This window comes from Curcuma longa, chromosome 4 (assembly GCF_044706935.1).
Source record: "Curcuma longa cultivar G26 ecotype Majalengka, Jawa Barat chromosome 4, ITB_CL_G26_1.1, whole genome shotgun sequence".
NCBI lineage: Eukaryota > Viridiplantae > Streptophyta > Magnoliopsida > Zingiberales > Zingiberaceae > Curcuma > Curcuma longa.
This window is the reverse complement of record NC_133864.1, coordinates 16,306,658-16,329,178: the sequence shown is the minus strand read 5'-3', so window position 1 is coordinate 16,329,178 and position 22,521 is coordinate 16,306,658. Positions and strand designations below refer to the sequence as shown.

General features: G+C 38.2%; 4 protein-coding genes across 6 annotated transcripts; 1 reads left to right on the top strand and 3 right to left on the bottom strand.

Annotated features, from left to right (window-relative positions):
* Nucleotides 1–843: 843 nt before the first annotated feature.
* LOC141828699 (uncharacterized) lies at nt 844–1,626 on the bottom strand. Its single transcript, XM_074716157.1, has 2 exons — nt 1,444–1,626; nt 844–1,353 (listed from the first exon to the last, which is right to left on the bottom strand). Exons 1-2 carry the CDS (start codon nt 1,603–1,605, stop codon nt 844–846), a joined length of 672 nt encoding a protein of 223 aa, XP_074572258.1. The 5' UTR covers nt 1,606–1,626.
* Nucleotides 1,627–2,362: 736 nt separating this feature from the next.
* LOC141828032 (uncharacterized) lies at nt 2,363–8,628 on the bottom strand. The gene is made up of 7 exons (XM_074715380.1): nt 7,967–8,628; nt 6,923–7,162; nt 5,279–5,368; nt 3,696–3,845; nt 3,196–3,320; nt 2,783–2,912; nt 2,363–2,666 (listed from the first exon to the last, which is right to left on the bottom strand). The coding sequence occupies exons 1-7, from the start codon at nt 8,525–8,527 to the stop codon at nt 2,541–2,543; spliced, it is 1,422 nt and encodes a 473-aa protein (XP_074571481.1). The 5' UTR covers nt 8,528–8,628; the 3' UTR covers nt 2,363–2,540.
* A 2,914-nt stretch (nt 8,629–11,542) lies between these two features.
* On the top strand, nt 11,543–18,997 carry LOC141826827 (E3 ubiquitin-protein ligase GW2-like). Its single transcript, XM_074714130.1, has 8 exons — nt 11,543–12,295; nt 12,506–12,557; nt 12,657–12,702; nt 12,776–12,857; nt 12,964–13,180; nt 13,293–13,392; nt 15,732–15,798; nt 18,212–18,997. The coding sequence occupies exons 1-8, from the start codon at nt 12,104–12,106 to the stop codon at nt 18,773–18,775; spliced, it is 1,320 nt and encodes a 439-aa protein (XP_074570231.1). The 5' UTR covers nt 11,543–12,103; the 3' UTR covers nt 18,776–18,997.
* A 207-nt stretch (nt 18,998–19,204) lies between these two features.
* Nucleotides 19,205–20,746, bottom strand: LOC141828141 (basic leucine zipper 6-like). Of its 3 annotated transcripts, none has more exons than XM_074715511.1 (4): nt 20,137–20,746; nt 19,945–20,035; nt 19,713–19,839; nt 19,205–19,620 (listed from the first exon to the last, which is right to left on the bottom strand). In XM_074715511.1, exons 1-4 carry the CDS (start codon nt 20,508–20,510, stop codon nt 19,505–19,507), a joined length of 708 nt encoding a protein of 235 aa, XP_074571612.1. In that variant the 5' UTR covers nt 20,511–20,746; the 3' UTR covers nt 19,205–19,504. The 3 variants fall into 3 exon arrangements, with proteins under 3 accessions (XP_074571612.1, XP_074571614.1, XP_074571613.1); XM_074715513.1 differs by having other exon boundaries at nt 19,525–19,620; nt 19,708–19,839; XM_074715512.1 differs by having other exon boundaries at nt 19,525–19,637.
* Between the last annotated feature and the right edge of the window lie 1,775 nt (nt 20,747–22,521).

The following is a 22,521-nucleotide window of genomic DNA, read 5'->3' as shown; positions in this document are numbered from 1 at the left end:
GCCGTCCTTGCCGCGCTATCTGACCGTCGGCCGCCGCGATCGACGTGCCACTCGCCGACGCTCCGTCCGACGTTGGATTCCGGACGGATTGTGATTGGAATCCGGCGGAATTCCATTGGAAATAGGGTCCACAGTGGCAGCGCCGTTTTCGACCAAATCGCGGTCGGAGACCGATTGAGGAAGGACCTTGATTGGTCTCCAACCGTGATTTGGTCGGAATCTGATCGCGATTTGGTCGGAAACAGTCGCCCTCCACTACGCGACCACTGTGGACGGCGATCGGGCTGGATTCCGATTGAATCGCGGTCGGAGATCGACCAAGGAAGGACTGTCCTTCCTTGGCCGATCTCCGGCTGCGATTTGGTCGGAATCCGGCCTGATCGCAGTCCACAGTGACCACGCAGTGGGAGGCGGCTGTTTCCGATCAAATTCGTCGGATTTCGATCACTATCCGGTCGAAATCCGACGCCGACCGAAGCAACAACGAGTGGCGTATCGATCGCGGCCGAGGCCGCAGCCGCGGTAGCTGGACGGTGCGAAGAGGGTGGCGGCAGCGACGATGAATCAGGGGTGTCGTAGATGCGTCGCGGACGAGTTGTCGCGCAGCATAGCAAGTCTGTATGTATGCATATCCAAATAATTGTTGGCATATATAAAATTAAAGCCTTCACTATAGAACATAATAATTCTAAAACATTTACTAACACATTATATAATGCAAAATACTATTTTTAAGAGTCAAAACTACAATATATAAAAATATTTTGCTCTTCTGCAAAGAAGAGCAAAAATATTTTGCTCATATCTAAGCAAGCTGATCAATGCGTTGATTGATGATCGTTTTCACAGTACGGCCGTTTCCTCGTCCGGCGGCGTCTCCATGCCCCAGCCGGAGTACACATCCAGAGAGTAGAGGAGAATCACCAGGACGATGCAGCAGCAGAGCATGGCGACGGGCCCGAACACCCACAGGAACAGAGGGAACGACACGTAGAAGGCCCTCAATCCGAGCGACCAGAAGAGGCTTCCCCTGTCCAACGCTCTCGCCACGTACTCCGCCGCGCACCGGTGGCTCTTTACGGGTACGTTAACCAGCAGGCTGGCGTGGCTGTAGAACCTGATCGACTGCACGTTGAGCAGGAAGGCGAGCAGGAAGCAGAGGAGGATGGCGAAGAGCTTGACGGAGTAGAGGTCGCCCACCAAGTGCCGGCTCCGCGCGGTGTAGGCGCCGCACCCGGTCATCATCGCGGCGATGAGCGAGCTCAGCGCGATGGCCGTCGACGCCAGCACCGTCGACGCCATGATGCTGTTCCGCAGCGTCTGCACCGCCAGCACGCCGTTCTTCGCCGGATCCTGAAAAAAAGTGGAAACAGAGGAGGTCTGATTAGCATTTTAACGAACAGGTTGCCTGCCTGCATGAAGGAGATGTCGCATGCCACTGGCCTCCATCATGGTCTTCATCCAGATGCGGCGGTTGATGGTGTTGATGCCGATGACGGTGGTGGTGGGGTGGGTGGTGATCCGGCGGAGAAGCCATGCGTGGTAGGACACCATGGAGAAGATGCCCAAGGGGACGAGTACAAGGTCGAGTGTGTGTCCCTCCATGGCGATCGATGTGGAGAGCAGCGCAGGGCATGGTAATTGATTAACAAGGAACGGGAAAAGGAGAGATGTGCGAAGAGAACGCCAAGTGTTTGAGTGATGCTTAGGCGGCGAGAGGTAAATCCAAAAAAAAATAAATGACAGATGAATGGGAGCAAATATTAGCAATTAAACTTGAAAAGAGATTAATTATTGATGATAGTTTACCTTTTCAACTTAAATCGAATAATACTTATAAAAATATTTAAAAAATGATTGTAGTAAAATTATAAAGAATAATTTAAGAAAATATTAAAAGTTCAGAGCGATTTTTTTCTTCTTAGACTGTATCTTAACACGCCGATTTGTTAAATTCTCTAACCACGATCAAAAAATTAAAAAAATCAACCAACGATATAGTAAGAACGATTAAAATTTATATTTGTGAGTTTTGTTTATGTAATACACAAGGTTAAAGGTGATTTAAGAAACAAAGCTAATCCATGGGTGAAAAGAAAAACTAGTCTTTTTTTTTCAATAAGCCACGCCAGAAGACAAATGAATCCGAAGGCAAAATCAATCTGAATAATAAAAAAATTATACATTGAAGATAAATTTTGCAGAAGCTGAGAACTAAATGACAAAAATTCAACGTGATTTGAGATAGCAATCGAGTAAGTTTACAACTGCAGAAGCTGCAGGAAGATTTGTTCTTGTTGGTACGTAGGCATTCACTGAGAGACAAAAGTCCTTTGCAAACAATCTCATAGACACAACAGACTGCAAAAAAAGGGGCTCAAGCCTCGGACTGGTGAATTTTCCACTAACAGTTTGGTTTTACAGTTTCATGAAACATCGTACGAAGAATTTTTCTGTGCATTGGAATAGATTGTCTTCCAAATGGATCTTTGTCAGTGGCTTTATGTACATAATCACTATACAATTGACCTGTAGAAAGATCAAAACTCCATACCATTGTTCAACTGGATGGAAAAGACCGGCCTGCCAACCGAACTTAGTGGGATTTCTGCTCTAATAACTACACCAGCCTTTCCAGCATTTCCATTCCACTTGGATCTCCCAAACTGCAAGTTTTAGGGAAATTAGGTTAATAAATACAACTTAAGATGGAATACGGGTACAGATGTTGAATCTACCTCATAGTATTTTAAGAACTACCGCAGAGAGCTAAGGAACTTACAGCAACAGATGCAAAAGCAGATGGGTGCGTTGTAAGAGAACCACCACAACTTAAACTAACTCGCTCCTCTAGAGAATGGGTGAGCTCAGTTTGCAGTCCCTGATTGTTTCCACCAAAAGTTGGGCATAAACTGCAAGTTAGAAAAGACTGAAAATGAAAATCAGAAAGAATAAAAAAATTATATGAGTATTTAGATAAATTCATATTCAAGTATCTTAATTCCAACAAACAGACAACGACAACTAGTCAAGCAAAAAGAAAAATAGAAAGTTGGTACACAGGCAAACGTCAAGCAACAGCTTGGTAACACAGCCAGGTCTCATCTCTCATTTCAGCATAGGTAAAGAATCAGAACAGCACTATATATGTAAAAAAACCCTAAAGGGTTGATCAAGTAGAAGCAATTGTAAAACCTGAGTTGAATGGTTGGTCGTAGAATTAGACCAGATCTCTTCCAAGCTAAATCTTGTACAAACCCAAGTGAAAATGATTTGTCAGGCCACTGCACCATTGGTGTGATGCGGGTTCCACTTTTGTTCTGTATAAAAAAAAAGACTAATTTGTTCAGCATAATAATAAAGTTATCTATATGTTTCTAGTAACATTGTGGTTATTAACCTCCTTTCACTTGTTATTCGATGATCAATCTGATGAGAAAAGAGCCAACAGTGTAAGGGCAGATCAGGTTATGAAAAAGTCATCTAGTAGATAAATGAGATGGATGGGCACCATAGAACTACAAATTCATAGGACTAGTGGCATAAAATTGATCAATCAAAGGACATGCAGGTTACTATGGCAAAAGCTCACCTACTCTAACTATTTATGAAGCATACCAGTATTAAGAAAAACAACAGTTCTATGTAGGAAATCTTCTATGATTTAGAAAAGAAGCTTGAATCATGAGGTTCACCTTGCAAGAGAAGCTGAAACTTGTTTCTCCTGGATAATGACCTTGAGCCTGAAGCAACCCACCAAGAACAGGAAGAAAAGCACTAGTCGTCAGGCCCTCACCAGCCGCATATGTCAGTTGACCATTTGGGAATTGCAAATCCATGAATGTCTAGAAACAATGGAAAATAAAGAAATTAAACAAAGAATATCCACAGTTTGACAGTTTGAATGAATGACAACTGTGAGTTTAAGACTAAAAAAGTTTCAAGACATACAAACATAAAGAGGGAAGATACCTCCATGGAAAATGCACAGAATTGCAAGGTATCAATCTTAAGTTATTAATACCACTAATACCACAACCATATAGTGTAGTTGGAAACAATACTTGCACTTGATACAATGAGAGCATTACAATAATTCTAGTAGAACATACAGTACATCATGTAGTGTTACTAAAATCATGTTTCAGGCCATAGGATAACATAACCCTATGGGCCTACATGAGCCAAGTTAACTATGGTCTGGGCAAGAATTGATGATAAACATTGTACGGCTGTTCCAACTTAGCAGAATTACTTGAATCAAACTAGTGAACTGAATCCAATGAGTTCAATCGCTAATTTGTACAAATTTCCAGAAGGAAAGTTTATTGGTTATGACATGCAGTGCAATTTGGTTTACCTTTTATAGTATTAGTTTTTTTTTTTACTTCTTGATGGGGTCTAAAATAATTTTTAAAAAATAAAACAAGGGAAACGAAATTTTTCTGAAGATGCAGTTTCTCAGTTATGCTTGTGGACTGAGCCCAAAATCCTTATACTTCTATAACTATCATTTAGAAATAGGATAGTCAATAATAGTGTAACTAGGCTCACTACCAAAACAAGGGATACACTTTTATATTTACACATCTCATTGCATTGACAAAAAAGAGAGAATATGGTATATGTTTGTGTCCTTTGTTTTTACCATCTAAGCTATGTTGCTTTGACTAAATCATCCTTTGTTTTGTCAAATCTTTCAATTTACAATATATTTTCAAGAAGGTCATAGCAGAGTGAAATCGACAAACTAGATGTATGACAACAATTTGATATATAAGAAGAGATAGTTTCAAATAACTTAATTGGAAAATTTGTGTAGCGGATCTCTGCTAAATGCCATGACAAGAGCATACAATAGGTTCATCTAGTTCTTCATGCATATAATAGACATTAGCATGGGTGATAGAAAAGGAATGCAATGTATGTTTCATGTTAACTGAACTATGAGTACACCATAAGAATATTAAGAGTGGGGTCAGAAGGATCTTTATGAGACATATCTGCATCTGTGTATCAGTATGCACCGCTAAAAAAAAATATATTAACCTTCGTGAAATACCTGAATGGCTTATACTTTTGATGCTTTTTGTAAATTAAACTTCCATAGCTAGCACATCTATAATCAATTGGTTTAATTATTAGATTAATGCACTTGTACAAGGAAATCAAAGTGTGATAAGAAAACATGCCAAGTAGGGAAAATAACCTAGCAACAAAACACAAAATCCATCAAAAAAAAAAGGGGTAAAGGCAGGATAGAGGAGTGCAAACTTACACAAGTAAATGGATATAGACAGATCATTGACATCATTAACCATCGCCTATGCTTTGACCATAAAGCTGGACAAAGGGAATGAATTCCATTCTGTAGATATGAAAATATAAGTGTCTCTGGGTTGAACTTTATGGATAAAAAATCACGTAATTTAAGCTTTCACAGTTAAATATCACAGATTGCAATGGTAGTCTATGTGCACAATCTAAGATATGAACAATCAATAGGAAATTGCTATCTAAATTAAGAAAGATATAACACTTAGTATATATTTGATTCAGTATAAAACAGAAGATATATGAACATTGTAATATTTAAATCAATGACTTCATCTTTTTATTCCTTGGTAAGAACTTAGGAATGTGCAAGTCAGATAATACAAAATAATTCAAAAAGGAAAAAAATATAGGTTTATATATAAATGAGACACAAAGTATCACCAAAGTTTCAGTTCCATACCTAAAAAAGTGCAATGAAAGAATACAGAGGAGGTGGCTAAAATGAGCTATCGGAAACCAAAGAGGAAGGACATCCTGTGTAGGAAGAGAGAGAGGAGAAAGCTATTGGAGGAGGGACAGGTGGTAGATGACAGATTAGAAGTGAATGAGAGGAAGATATAGGAAGTGGGAAAAAAGAAACAAAAGGGTCCAGAGTTGTCTAATTTCTAATCAGACAATATGGACAGTATTATAGTTATAATCAACCAATATGGACAGTATTTCAACTAACTGTCAATTGATTTTCATTCCATTCTCACAGCTAAGGCTTTAGTCATCAAATATGATTAAACTATTATCAACGAAGGCACTATAATATTTTTTCTAAGAAAAGTGTGGATCACAAATATCAAACTTCTTATTGCTTGAGCAAATATAGTGCTATCTCAATTTTCTACTATTGTCATTCGTTCATTATCTTCTCTTTTCTTCTCATTTTCAATTGAGAGCCTTCAAAGTTTTGTTCATCTTTTCTTACTCAAAATGAAACTGTTAATAGAAAATATATCACTAATTGTAGTGAGATGATTCTGTCATCTATTTATAGGGACAACTTGTCATTTCAACACTTATGCCAAATGAATAGAATATTGTATCTTTTCTCATCTTATTTTAGAGTAATCTATCATAGACCCAGTTTCTAGTTATCCAGAATGAAAGATTATTGAATCACACGAGTAGGGTCACCCTTCATGCCCATATGTACTATCTTCCCACTGCAAATCATTAAGCTTTTTCCAATTGGAGATCACAACTCATGCGTTCACTTTCAGATTTGTTCTCAATATCGGAGAAATAGCACCTCCTTGATATGTACATTGTACATGACTGACCTAGCCGCATGCCAAAAAGGAGAGCGATAATCATCCACCCCCCTCTCTCTAATTTCTTCTTTATTGGCATTAACAAAATCGCAGAAACAGTTTAATCTAAATTCCAGATCAGGTGATTCTTGCATACAACTGATATTTGACATCTCCCTATTTCTTGCTTTTGACCAGGACTAGTCTCAATGGCCAATTTGGACTACAAAGAAAATATTTTAAAATCATGAAGTAAAGTAGAGATGATTAAAAAATAAAGTCAGAATTGGCATGAATAATTTGCAGAACAAAAATACTACCATTGAATTTTTAAAAAGTTTTACCTTCCGATCATAACCATACCACAGCAAGTGCTGCTTTGATAAATGAACAGGCAAAAGAAATGATGTATCCCGAACAAGAAGTAGTGGTCCAAGCTGGATGAGAAAAGGAGGTGAACTATCATTCCTTGAAGAAGAACCACTGCGTGATGCTTCCACTCTCCAAAGATCTCCCCTTGCCACCAATGAACTTTCAATTTCATTGGTCCTACTATTGTACGTTGATGTAATATTAATGATCCCCTGCATGGAAAGTTGCAAACCAATATTATCATCTAAGAAATGCATCAATCAACGATGACACAGGAGAAGCAAAAACTCTCTAGATCTCGTGTAAATATTACTAACTACATAGCTTTGAAAAGGTACAGAATGAGACTTGATTCATATGTTAATACAAATGTATGAGACTAATATGATAACCATAAGGGAAAAATTTGCAAACAGGAAATGAATTAATCCACATCAGCAATAAATAGAATGGTAGACAAATAAAATTATGCAAATACTGGCTAATTTAAAGCCAAACATATAATTCAGCGAGCATTTACTTTTTAAAGGTGCGAATAAAATTCAGAAAATATTAAAACTGCTTTAATATTTTCATGTTTATGAATGAGTAACATTACGCTGAAAGACAGAAATTTTGTCATGTGTTAATGCAGCATGAACCATTAGATATTGATGAGAGGAAGCATGAGAAATAGGTACTCAAGAAGTAGAAGAACAATATATTGACCTTCCATAACCGAATTTGGTAAAGATCTTCAAATTAGAGATATGTAGGCTGAGTTGAGTGACAATTGTAGATGAGGATTTACAAAGATGTAACACTATCCATAATTTGGTAAGCTTATCTAACCTTTTACACAAGGATTAATAAGCATGGAATCTTTTCTAAGATCAAATATACAATACAGAGATACCTAATATCCATCAGGTCACTCAATTTACCAAAATATCAGATGCATTCGAAATCAGGAACAAAAAATTAGAACAAAAAACAATTAAAAGTACAACAATCTTAAGAAGTGTCTTATTTTCCACCTGAGGCTTTCTGAAGCACCTAGAAGTACTCAAATCAAACTCAAGTCTCTCCTCATCTTCCGATTCATCAACTCCTCCCGTTGCTGCCAGCGGTTCCAAAAATCCCCCATCGCCAAACTGTTCTGCAGTCAATCCGATCTCCTCGTAACCAGAAGCAGACGCAGAAGCACTGCTGCATCGCATCTCCACGGCCTCGTCCCTCCTCCTAGCACTGTCGAGATTCAACCTTAGCTGGGCCGCTCGTCTCTCATCCTCCTGATGCCAAAAGGGCACGGGTAGATTCCGGAAGAACTGCTGCACAACTCCGTTGATACCCGCACCCAACTCAACGCCGGCCTGGCCGAGGCGGTTGCCGATGTCGAGGATGGCTGACACGCCATCCGCGGCGACAGCCGAGGGCGAGATTACAGGGTCGATTTTGCTGGGGGGAGGCCAGGGAAAGGCGGGGGGAGCGATATGCGACAGGAGGAGGCCGTTGAAACCCTGGGCAAGGCGATCCGCGAGGTCAAGGCCATGGCGCTGCACCTCCTCCCACGCCTCGAACGATCTCTCCACGGACATGAGCCGAGACCTTCGATCCTTTTGCTCCTACAATTTCTGGCGGAGGAGGCGATCGGATCTGCGCAGATTTGTAGGGTTTGGAACGGGTACGACGTAGCGAGGATGGCGTCCAACGACGGGGGAGGAACTCGATAACGCGACTAGGAGTTCAATTGATCGACGCGAAGCCGCGAGAAGCATCCAGTGGCTGACTCGACCGTGAGAATTCTTTCCATTTGCCCCTTTTTTATTGGCAAAGTGCTCGAATTTATCTGTATTTGCAAAATATTCGCTAATCTATAGAATTTTGTGAACAATTTCAAAGCCAAGGGGTATTTTTGTTAAAATCAAAATTCTACGAAGCCAAGTGAAAGGTCTGCAGCCCAACGTTGAATGGCTTTCCACAATATTGAAAATTTGAAAAATATCTTTTACAAACAAAAATAATAAATTGAAAGGTAAATGTTAAATAAAATGATGAAATTGATACAATACTTTTCTCCGTCTTAATTAATTATAATTTTTAATTTATTTTTTTTATAGATGATCGTCGATTAGGTAAAAATAATTGAATTATAAAAAAATAATATTAAATGGTTTTGCTTACTAAATTATAATTTAATTTATCTGCTATTAATTTTTTAGGAAAAAAAAGGAATTTAAAATGCTGAATGATGCTACCGTAATTGAAACAAAATATCTAGAGCGATGCTGAAATGACTAGCTAGTGATAAAGACTGCGGTCCCATCTATCCAACGACGCCCCTCTTATCCATCTAAATTGCTTTGTTTTATTTCGAGGCTATGGTATTATTTGACGAGTTTATGCACAAGATATTTTTGTTTTTTATTTTTTTTATCTTCATTTTTTCTATCTATTTATTTTTCCGTGGTAGGTGAGCAATTACAGCGTCAATCAAACTTATTTATTTATTGAATAAATTATATTTTTTCTAATTTATCATTATTAAATATATTATATAAATCAAATGATTTCTATAAATTTAATTAGTTAATTATTGAATGGATTAAAAAAAGTAATAAGATCAATGAATACCTATTAAAAGAGTTAAATAATATGGAATAGTTTAATATTATAAAATTTAAAACAAATGAATTAATTTTATATTGACTTACATCATAAAAATTTATTTAAAAAAATAATATAATAAATCTCAGTCATCTCATAGGATTAAATTTGAATTGACTTATAATCAATCCGTTTACCCGGAAAATGTTTACCGAGTCGGATCCGATTTGAACCCGCCCGTGGCAGATAAGTCACTGCTTCCCCGGGGAGTCCAAATTATATTGTTGAATAGTGTAACGATAAGTTGTTGTCTCTATCTGTCTTATTTTTCCGTGTGTATTTATCTCTATCTGATAGTAGCTGAGGTGAAGCTGTCAGCACAGCTATCTATTTAGCTTTTCTAAAAGCTTCGGCAGCAACAAAGCAAAATAGATAGATAGACTTGTACAAACAAGTTTGAAAGCTTAAAAAGTATTTAAATATTTATGAATCAATTCTGATCGATTAAACTATATTATAGGTTCATTCAGGATGGATCCAAAAATTAAAGATGGAGGGGACTTTAGATGGGAAAGAAATGAATTTTAATGGAAAATAAAAAATTTAATAGATGATTATAAAATTTTAATTATACTATTAAAAAATATAATTAGCTTTTTCAAATAGGACTGAGAAGTACATCACAACTTATTATAAAATTTTCATTGACTTTCAATAGCTATAAGGTGAGTCCGATATTCATAAGACTGAGGTCCTAAGCAATGCCCATGTTGCGGCTATTGACAATCAACCTCGATCATAAAATTAATTAATTTGACCCATGACTCATTATTATAGAGTGTCATGCACCATTTGAGTGTTAGGATTGAGAAATCCATTTGAGTATTAGGACTCAATTAGCATCTCAAACAAGATTGATAAATCCACAATAACTATTATATGGATCCGTCCTTAGGTTCATTTGAAAAATTCCATAGTTGGTTGTCTCGCTCTCTCATATAATGGGTCACTGGATAAGAGCGAAGTCTTTCATGATTTACCTCTCTTTCATATTATTTGGAACAATACTAGAGAGCTCCCGAGTGAAGGTATCATTTTATGTCATAATTTAAAAAATTCTATACCTATTGTTTGGAAAGAGGGAGACTAACTAAAACAAACTCTATCCCTCAAAAAATATCCTCACTTTTTTTTATAATTTAAAATTTTAATTATTTGAACAGTGGAATTTTAAAAGTGATCAATTTTGATTTATAAAAAAAATTTTATTGGCCATCGATAACTACTAAGATAAATTTCAAAAATTTTCATATTGAGATCCATCGACAACCAATCTCCACGATCAACTTGTTATAGAATGTCATATTCTATTTGGATATTAGAATCATGAGTCGAAACACAGATGCTCTCTGATAATAATTCGTTCTATTTAGATAATAGTATTATTTTTTATATATTTTTTCAAATAGAATATATGTATACATTAATCAAATAAAATTATGACATTTTAAAGAATTAATAAATGGGCAAAAACATATCCTCACTTTCATTGGAAAGAAAGGAGGCCCCGAAAGACGCATGAAATGGAAAATATCTAAATAAAAAAAATATTAATTCGGTATTTGCCCATTTTGAAAACATGGAGCTGAAAGGAAATAAAAAAATAAAAAATAAAAAATACACGGCTATTGAAAAGTCGGATGGATCACACTCACAGAGACAGGTCACGGGCCCTACCTACCTCGACACCTTGACCACCACCTCCTCCCGGGCCCCGCCCCGTCCCCACCGTAAAAAACAAATACACTGCTCTTTCGCGTGTTCGTGTGGGCGTGGGTCGAATGAACAAGTACGCCGAACCAAACAACCTCCGATTAAATTATATTACACATCGGGAACGATATCAATCTCAATCGCAATCTCGCACTCTCACTCACCGACATAGCAATAGCCGTAGCGCTAGCAGACAGATATATCCATAGCACAGTGCGGAACGAAGCCACGAGATATCGATCTCCGCTATTTACCACAGTTCAAATCTCCGTCGCTCGCCCACACACCGCACCATTTCCTCCCTCCAATCATTCCCCCTCCTCCGTTCTTCCCGACCTTCTTTGTACGGCGGAACCCCAGCCCTCAAGCGGACGCGAAGCTCGAGCGAGGTAAGGTGCTCGGGTCCCGCGCCGGGGGGTTTCTAGGGTTGGCGTTCTACGCGTTCGGTTTCCTTCTTGGGTCGAGAGGGAGGAATGTGATTTTATGGCTTCGAATTGAGATCCGCGCCGCGCATTTCGGGTTCTGATCTGGTTCGGCGCGGCCTTGATGCGGATTTCGATCTCGAGAGGCGAAGGAAAGGGAGAGGGGAGTTTTCCGGCCTTGATCTGGCGTGGGGACTTAGGGTTCCGCTGCTTGAATTGTTCAGCGGAAGATGGGGTCGTGAAAGGGAATTAGGTTTCTTTTTTGCCCGATGTGTGTGTTTTTGAGAGAGAACGAGGGGTGAACGTTTGAGGGAAAGTTGGGTTTTAAGGGGAGATTTTTGTATTCCGTCTTGTTGCGGTGGGATTGATTGCATGGGGAACAAGATAGGGAGGAGGAGGCAGGTGGTGGACGAGCAGTATACTAGGCCGCAGGGTCTTTACCAGCATCGCGACATTGACCAGAAGAAGTTGAGGAAGCTCATTCTCGAATCTAAGTTGGCGCCTTGCTACCCTGGAAGCGACGAATACGCCCTTGATTTCGAAGAGTGTCCCATCTGTTTCCTGGTTCGCTCCTATTTCTTCGTACCTAACTCTTTCTCACTTGATTGTTTATAATTCAAACTGGTTAATTTGTTGGAGCAAGACCTGATGTATGCCTGACTTCTTACCCTATCTTCTAATAGCGTATTTCTTGTCATTTGCTAGCCCTTGATTATATATTCTAATTTAACTTTAACTATTCATCGCCTCTTGAAAATTAATCTATTTTTGCAGTATTATCCAAGTCTTAATCGGTCAAGGTGTTGCATGAAAGAGATATGCACAGGTAACATGAATCTATGTAATCGTGTGAAGTCCTTGCTTTTTGTCTGTTGTGCCCATCAAGGCTATCTAGATTCTGATTAACGTGTGATTCTTCTTGCAGAGTGTTTCCTTCAAATGAACCCACCTGATGTAACTCGGACAACACAGTATCCTTTGTATTTTCTTTTTTGGGCGACTGTTTGTTTTGCACAAAATAAAGTTTAATACTTAACCTAATAGGTGCCCTTTTTGCAAAACGCCAAATTATGCAGTCGAATACCGTGGTATGAAGACAAAAGAGGAGAAGGGCATGGAAGAAGTTGTAAGCTTTTCAGTGTGCATTATTTTGGTGCACATTTTTTCGATTAGGATCACCATGTTCATTTTCCTACGAAGATAATTTCTTATGTATCTTGTTCTGAGTACAGGAAGAGCAGAAAGTCATTGAGGCAAAAATAAGGATTCAACAGAAGGAAATTCAAGATGAAGGTAAAAAACTAAAGAAAAGACAGGATTCAAGCTCATCAAGAAGAATGATCCATGCAGAGCATGAATTTCAAGATGAAGCAAAAAGGTTGAAGAAAAGACAAGATCCATGTTCGTCAAGCAAGACAATTGATCCAGCAGATGAGTACTGTAACATAGGTAGCACCTCCCTTCCAGTTCCCACTTGATATTATTGTTCTACCATCATTTTAAGATAAATTACTAAATTGATCTAATTATGCTCATTTTTGTTGTCTTAACAACACAACAGTACCATCTTTCAAACGGTCTACACAAACTAGTGAAATTGTTCCATCTCAAATCTCTTGCTCAGTGCCAGCAGGTCTGCTGCCTTCCCACTCTAGAAACAGGTAGAAACCCTTCAGTTTTCTATACTAATTCAGTAGTTTGGTTCTGATATTGCTGCTGATGTACTTTCTGCAATTCATCATAGGTTGCAATGAGTGTTTTCTTATGTTATCTTTACTGCTCTGACTTCCTACTAGAGTATCTGCTTTGGAACCATCCGTATTCATATTAGCTAAAGTTTTATTGTTTGCTCTTTCTTGTAATTTAAGAAATGAAAATCTCATCGTGCTGGACTTTTATCATGTTGAACTCTTAATCTGCTTATACTCAGTATATTGATTCTTTATGACTTCATTATAAGTATGTACTTTTAGATGCCAAGTTTGGTTGTATTTATTTACAAATTGAAAAGTTTCTCATTGGCCTCATTTTCTTAGACATTTTGTGCTCGAGGATGTCTCTTCAAATTTCTTCAAATCTGTGAGAAATCGAAAGTTTCATATTGCTGCAGTTAGATATAAACCCCAATAAATTTTATGTGTATTTTTGTCGAGAAATTAAACTGCCACTCAAGGTGAATGATCACTTGAGGTGATATTAGTGGTGAAACTAGGTCCGTCAGGTCAAGCATCCTTTTGAATAAACCGAACCTCTCTGAATTCATTCATGAAAACTCAAATCTAAACCAGAAATTACAGGGGGAAAACCCATGCTATGTTGGATTCAGGTTCTTTGAGGTTTTATATGGACACCAAAATCCAACTGGAAAACCTACAATATCAGTTTGAATATGTTTTCTTGGATCTGATACCAAGTTGGTAGGAACTTGGATCTTATCCAATGGTCAACACCAAAAAAATGGAAGGGATCACTTTGATGAAACCTACTTCCAAATGACAAAGGGGTGTACTATTTCATAAATGCAAAGGAGGAGATCTATAGAATGATTCTTTGATTGGATCCAAGAGGAAGATTGCTTCAATAAAATAGCTAATTCTGAAGAAAATTAATGCCATAACTAATTCTAGAAAAAATAGACAGAAAAACTATTTCTAGAAAAGATAAAGGGAATAACTTATTCCACAGAAAGAAAGGAATAAATATATATATATATATATATATTTTGGCGGTTAAGTTAATCTTCTTTTTTATAGGCCGTATTACTACCATGCTCTAGGTTACTGTGGCTATAAAACCACTTGGTGACATGTAGCAGCCAGATGAGAGTGGGAGAAAGGGCAATGAAAGCCAGAAATCATAACCATCCTTGGTTTTGATACTAAGTTTGATAGCAAAACTGCAAAGTGTAATTGAAAATTGAAAATAATTATAGTACAATTTACAAACATATATAAAGTTTGAAGCACAATAAGAATAAATAATGATAAATAGAATAAATAAGCAATGTGCAACTAGAATATGAATATTTAATCTAACACTTTAAAAACATACGAAATTGATATCTCGTTTGGTTTGTGTGATAAGTTTTGGATGATAAGTTCTTAGTCAAACCTGAACCATATAGTCGCTTTAGCTGATAAAGGTGCAGATATCTATATGTTTGTGCCTTTTGACCTGGAAAGCTGGAACCACATAACTCAAATCTGGAGGGCACGATGTCAAATTGCTTGAAATTGTAATTATGAAGATGAGATTCTTTATAAATCTCTGGATCTGGGGTTTCATTGTTACTGGATAGAGCCAATAGACATCTACTTTTAGGTTCTTTTACCCTTTCTTAAATGAAGTTTCAGCTACTAATCCACATCATCTTCTCTTTGATCGCCACTTGGAATATATGCTAAATGACTAAAATATTCCAAAGATGATAGCAAGCACTACAAATATGAGTGAGGGATATGATACAAGCTTCCAACTTAATAACCTGTCTTGAATAACATATTAAGATGGATCAGATGCCCGCTTATCCTGAAAGGGTAGGCTAATAATAAGTACTCCAACTGTAGTGAAATAATGCCTCAACATTAATTATTACTTTGTGATCTGAATTTATCATCACATATGGAACAGCCTCTTGAATTTTTTGTATATCTAGCATGAAACAAACTGTAATTTGTAATTTGTAATTATCACCAAGTCGAACATTTTGCTTATTTTCTGAACCAATCTATATCTTCTGTGTGCCTTCGTTGTGTTCAGTGCATATGATTTGAAGAATTGCTAGGACTGATCCATCAAATTTCAATTTGGTTGGTTTTGGTTATCTTGAGTTGTGACATACATTTATAATGCTGACCAGGAGTCCAGTTGGCATCAGAATTCATGAATTTTCTTCCTAATTTTTCTTTCCTGAATTCTAGGAATTTGGTTCATCCCTACTTTATTGTTGCCATGTATTATTTTATTGTCATTTCACATCTTTTTCAATACTAAACTGCAGGACCGACAATTTCGACGTGGATTTTGATGACATGATGGTCATGGAAGCAATTTGGCTTTCGATTCAGGTAGCATTTATTACTAGTTCATTTGAACTTGAGCATAATGTAGCAATATATGAGCAATGGATCTATAACACAAATAGCATTAAAGTTTATCCATCCTCAAGTATGTTAGGTTGATAATGTTGCTTAGTGTGTGAGGACCCCTATGTAATTTCTTGCCTTTTCATACAAGTATCACGAATCTATTTTTTTCTCCTATATTGGAGCTAGATATTTTGTCCAAAGTGATGCTTCTGGTATACCTAGAAGTTGAACAACAGCATGCTTATCTGATTATTATAATGTGTTCTGATTATGTCTTTCAACACATTATCATGAGATACCTGGACTAACTATATTAATATCCAATATTAACAGTAGAAGAAAGCAAAAGAAAAAAAGAGCTGCTTCTCATACCTGTAAGATCTGTTATCAGTCTGCCTAAATATAGTATTAATTCTTCACACAAGAACAACTGGATTTTTCAAGCATAAAAATGCAAGAATGTTTCCTGAGTGATATTCTTGAACTTTATTTGTGCACTTTTGTTCTTCATAAACTTCCGATATAAGTTTACTAGCTGGATGGTTGATATGGCTTTTTGACTTAAATTCCTTTTACATGAAAACGTGATAATGAGGCATCTAGTTGTCTATTATGATGCACTTTCATTCTGCTAATATTTTTACTGGACACCCTCATCCAATGTAATCACTGCATGGTACATATTGGAAAATCAAATTTTCCTTTAACTGAAGGGTAAAGAGAATTCATTAAACATTTTTGAGTGTGGCAGGAGTAGAGTCAGGGTCTGGAAATAAGTTTTGGCTTCTTAAAGATTCCATCTTGTTAAAGATATGGGTTTGTAGTTTTTTCATGTATCATGGTTCATTCTTCTAAAAGTTGTATTATCCAATTTAAACAATCATGAAGACAGAAATAGACTTTAAAGAATAACATAATATAATTTATTTATATATTTTTTAAAAAAATAGAACTTAATGTTTTGGTATGCTACAAGATTGGTTGTTTTTTCTTGCCATTTCATAGGCACATATTGTTAATAGGTCTATAGATTAATTATTAACTGGTTTAAGGATTTTTGATGAAATTTTGAAAATGATTCTAAGGGCATCAACCCTAATTGCACTGGGTACCATTCAGCTTCAAAAAATGCTATATTTATCCTTTCTATTGAGTAATGCCAGGAACGAATTAATTGTTAATAGTTGTGTATCCCATCACCTGTTTATGTGTCACTTTTATTTCAATTCAATTATGTTTTAGTTTCCTTTAGCTAGATGACATTTTCTTTACTTAATCTATCTCAATGATAATCTATTTGAAATCGGATAAGGACTCCAATAAACATGACTCACTAGACTGTTGGACTAGTCAAACTAGAGAACATCTCTGTTCGGGAGGCCCACATCAGCAGAAGTCTTGCTGCAGCTACCCTTTTTCTGAAATAGATGTCCTGCTTTCTTAGTTAATCAACATTTTATGTTCCTTTATTTTTGTGCTCATTCTAAAATCTTCAAACCAGGAAAGTGTTTCATGTTTTCTTTTCCCTTTGTATTTATAATACACTATTAGTATCTGGTTTTCATTTAGGGAAAACAGGAACCAGATTATGGTATCCCAATTGAGGTATCTGAGACTTTAGTAAATTCATAGAAAGGGTATCATATTCACAGATCAGATTAATCACCTTTATATCATTACCATTGATATTTTTTTGCCAAATATGGCACCAGAATACCCGTATAGTTGATAGAATCATGCAATTCATTGTTCATCATGATTGTTGGTCTCATCATTAGTTTGGTCTTTGGCATCTTCTAACAATCTATTGATATCTGTCCTGCTCGTTTTTGTAAACATTTTATAAAGGTCAATTTCGTCGATCAAGATTCACATGTTTAACCGTACAAAATGCGTAGCTTATTGAACTTTTATGGTATTGGTGTTTACGATATTGCATCTGTAGGCTTCTGAGTTTACTAATCTATTTTTTTTTCTTCTTTTTGTCATTAAACTGCTATCTCCAGTTTGGAATAAAGTCCTTATTGTAATTTTATTAACCTTTTGATTTCACATTCTTCAGCCAAACTGTGGCTATACCTTATAAGTTCCATCTTCATAACATACAATCTAGATTAAATGTGCACTTCATAACATACAATCTGGATGGGACAGGACAATCCTAAAACTTGCCCTTGCCAAGCTTAATTCATATATAAGAGGCTTTTAATATTTCAGCCCCCGCTTGGTATGCTCTGCTTGACAGGGACCAAATGCTGGCATGCTGCTCCCAATAGCTTGTGCCATATCCAGTTCTTTGTTCTTGCCAATAGAAAAAATTACATGCTTTAGACCAGTAGTTTCTTAGTTTGGTTGACCTAGTTTCTGATTGGCCGCTTCTTTTTTCTGGCAGGAACATGGTTATCACGGATATCCAGCTTATTTTGGCAACTTCTTTCCAGGACCATCCTTTTCAGAAGAACCCTATCAATCCCATGGAATAGCTCCGGAAGTATCTTCCTATGGAGGATTAGCATGTGCTGCTGCAGCTTTAACTGAGCGGCAGCCCATTAATGCCGTATCCACTGCTAATATGCCTAGCAGCAGTACCTCAGTATTTGACATGGTTCACCGGTCAGGCAACTTATCTGCTGAAAATATGAGGCTCGTGCAGACTAATCCTTCAGGGCATTGGTCTGAGATACCACCGCAAATTGAGAGGGAATTACAAAGAGGCGACTTCGGTGAGTGTTCAACCTGTTTTTGGTCCGATATGACGGAGGCAGGGACCAGCTATGCTGGTTCTCATGCTATGGTGGATGCAGGAAATGCATTACTTCCATACCCGGACCGAGCTTTAATGAATCAAGGATACTTCGTTCCGGAGAGCTTCGAAGAGCAAATGATGATGGCCATGTCTGTCTCGCTTGCGGACGCACAAGGAAGGATGAATTCACAAGGACTCATGTGGCTGTAGTGATTGGAGAAGGAAATTGTGCCCTCTTTTTTCCCTTCTCTAGCCCTTTTCCCTCTTTTTCTCTATTGGTTTTATTGTTCTTTCATTGTTGGTATCCACTATCCACTACACTTTATCAAGAAAACGGTGAAAAAGCAAAAAGGGGAAAAAAAGTATGAAGCTGATACACTACTTTTGATCAATATTGAGGAAGATAACGCATAGAATTTGAAAGGACGGATCAGAAAGTACCTCGATAAGTACTTTTCTCTAGTTTCTTCTCTCACTACTCATCTGCGTAACCCATCGGTGTAAATAGAGAGAAACAGTTACTTGCTTTGTCAGCTCTCTGCTCATCGTTTTCTGCAATAGTTGCTCATCTTTTCCTTAAAACTATGCGACAACACAGGATAAGATTGAATACTGCAATTTGCATACTTAGCAAGCCTTCAAAATCAATAAGTTAAAAGTGAACAGTATCGACAGCATGGATTCTCCAGTACCCATGACAGAGAAATGCGACACAGAAAGGAACGCTCATTTACAACCCCAATAACAACCCCACAAGCAGCACAATCCCTTTTACCAATTTGACAATCTATAAAAAAAAAAAGATTAAAAAAATACAGATTTTACAACAATCATTACTACAAATCCCAATTCTTGATTACGAAATCAACAAGGAGCATTTGTTGTCATAATTAATCGAGGGCGGGACCTTCCCCGACATGGAGCCTTGCGCTTACGGCATCACGTGGTAGGGGCGCAATCAGTGGCGACGTTATCAGATTGAGCCTGCTTCATGCTCTGCCGCTGGTAGATTTGCCTCAGCCTCTCTATCTCCTTCTTCAACGCCTCCTGATGCGCTGCAAAAACTCGAAATCTTTCCTTCAGATTAGAAAGATGGCAAATAATTAATCAAAATGAAGAAGAGAAGACGAGACGAAACGGACGTCACCATCTTTGAAGATCTTGTCTTGAGCTAGCGCAGCAATTCGCTGCTTCAGATGGCTGTTGCCCAGGGTGAGCAGAGATCTCTGCTGATCGAGGAATGCCACTCGAGGAGACAATGCTGACACCTCGGTCTTGAAATTGAAAAAGAAAAAGAAAAAGACAGAAAATTTTATGGAGATCGATCGGAATTAAGATCATCATTTATTCATTTATGCGTATGAATTATCTTCACGTACCTCAAGCGAAGTGACACTCCTTTCCAACTCCGAGATGTATTGGAGCTTCCTCACTCGGGATCTCTGCGCAGATTGCCTATTTGCCAGTATTCTTCTCGGGGAATTGAGATTATGAAGTAATAATTAATTAAAAGTGAAGATTTTGGATGAGAAATGTTTTCAATTCTTGGTGTATTTATATGTAGATTTCACCTCTTGACTCTTTTGGGATCGACAATTTGCTCCGCAGCAGCAGTAGCAGCGGCGGCAGATTTTTGCTCCGTGCTCTTGTCGCCTGCGGCGCCCGGCGACCCCGCCACCTCGTCGGCGAACATGGACATGATCAGCTGGTCAGAGTCGTCGTCGTCGTCGCCGTCCGCCGGCGCCACTTCCACGAACGCGACGGAGTCGCTGGCCGACCGCCGGTGCGCCGCGCGCTTCGCCGCCGAGAAGTCGAGGAACTCGTCCACCCACGAGGCGGCCTCGCCTCCTCCTCCTCCGCCGCCGGCGCCGGAGATCTGCTGGCCAAAACTAGGCCAATTGGCCGCCGCCAAGTGGGGAACTCTGGGCGGCAACTCGCGAGCCATGAACGTAACTCCCTCGCCGACGACGAACCGAGCCGGCCAGTTAGCGAAGGAGGAACGCCAAGGATTCAGCGCAGTGCATGCGAATTATGGTGGCGTTGCTGGTGCGTCCGCAGAATTTTTATTCCATGGCACGAGGCCGGCATGGCATGGCACCGAGAGTGAGCGTCACATGACAAAGAGAAGAGAGACAGCTAGAACCAGCTATTGAGGGAGAGGGAGGAGGGAATTAACGAACAGTGGGCAGCAAAAAGGTTTGACGTCCCCATAAATTATTCAGCCAACAGTAAAACCCACGCAATAAAACTTGTTACTTTCGATCGATCTAGCTGCCCAATTCAATCGTTACTGAAGTCGATCGACGTCTTTAAGCATTGCCATGATGATGGATCGAGTGTGGAAGGTGGAAGACAAAAGAGAGAGAGAGAGAGAGAGAGGAGGCAGAGGATGGAGATGTGGATTGAACAATATCATGTTCCTCCATGTGCAGTGCTCACACGCCACTCACTCACTGCGTCCTCTGATTGTTCTTGTTCATCCTTCACATGCATTCAGCATATCGCTTTATTTGTTTATTCGTCAACATTCTCGATGCCCTGCTTGGCTTTATGCGCTAACTAGCTAGCTAGCCAGCTCTTCTTCTAGTTCCAGCAGCCACGAGTTACCATGTGCAAGTTCTTTCACTTATTAACAAGGTTCGAATCTCTCGGTCTTATACGATGCTTCTACACTCATATCGGATACTATCGAATAAATTAGTTTTAAAATTGAGTTGTGCGATCGATGAGACATGAGTTCCAGCTCACGGGTCATAATTGAGTTGGTTATTACAGAACAAACTTGTTGAAGTAGGCAAAGATTGAATATCGGTGAAGCTGAGGCAATGCCCTCCCCTAGTGGTCAACTGTAGTTTCTCGATTTACCTCCTCATAGATGGTTGTGGGATCAATAATGTGGAGCTGCTGGGTGGCGGATTCCACCTTTTACTGAAAAATGATAGATAGCTAGATTGAGAAGCATAGATGGATTCTGACGAACAACTCTTCAAGTATAATGTTTCTTGAGTGAGAATTTAGAAAGCTTGTCTTACCTTTTACTATTGCACCATAGCCTGAGCCACCTTGCACACATGGTTAGTCTTACACTTGATATGCAATCACTTGAGTTAACTAGAGTGTGAAGTTGTGCTTTGACATGATGCCTAACTACCAAATTGTAAAAGCTCATGGTTGTTGTGCTGCTCGTGGGTAGAAGAAATTATATACCCGCGAAGTACCTCACGACACTCCGCTATTAGGAGTCAAGTAGAGAAGTTGTCCGATCTACTTTAAGATAGTGTCCAAAATATGGAATAGATGCTAGACAAGAGGAAAATTTAATGCCTTCACTTGTTATGTCTAGAGGTTGACTCAGTTCACATATGTGCGATGGATCCACTATATCCAAAGGATGTCCTTCTTTTACTGAATGTTTTACAACATGTGAGTTATAATCAAAAGTCCCAAGTATTATTTATGATTTTCTTTCATTGTATCTAAATGAGCAAGTCCCTTGTTTGATTAGGAGTGTAATCGAACCGAATCGAGACGAATAGTAAGACTTAGCTCATTTACACCCCTATGTTTAAGTGGCTCCAAGGCTCTTAACTAATACTAGGTTCCATATCATCCTTAAAGACTAAAATTTCATAATGGAACAAGAATTTTGTTAAGTAATCCTTGCAAATGTGGTGTCACAATGCAACTATAAGTAAGGTCCATGAAGATACTTGCATGAGACCCTTAAAGAGCAATTAAAGCCAAACAATGCAACAAAGAACTTAGGGAGATATTGCTATAAGATCATTAAAGAGCAATAGTTGCCCATAAATCCAACTAACTACTTAGAGAAATCATTGATTGATAACTAAACTTTGCTTTGTTTTAATAAAGATCTTTCATTAAATCTCTATTATGTTTATTTATTTTTTAATTTACCTATATTGTTTATATATATATATAGAAATGTTATGCTG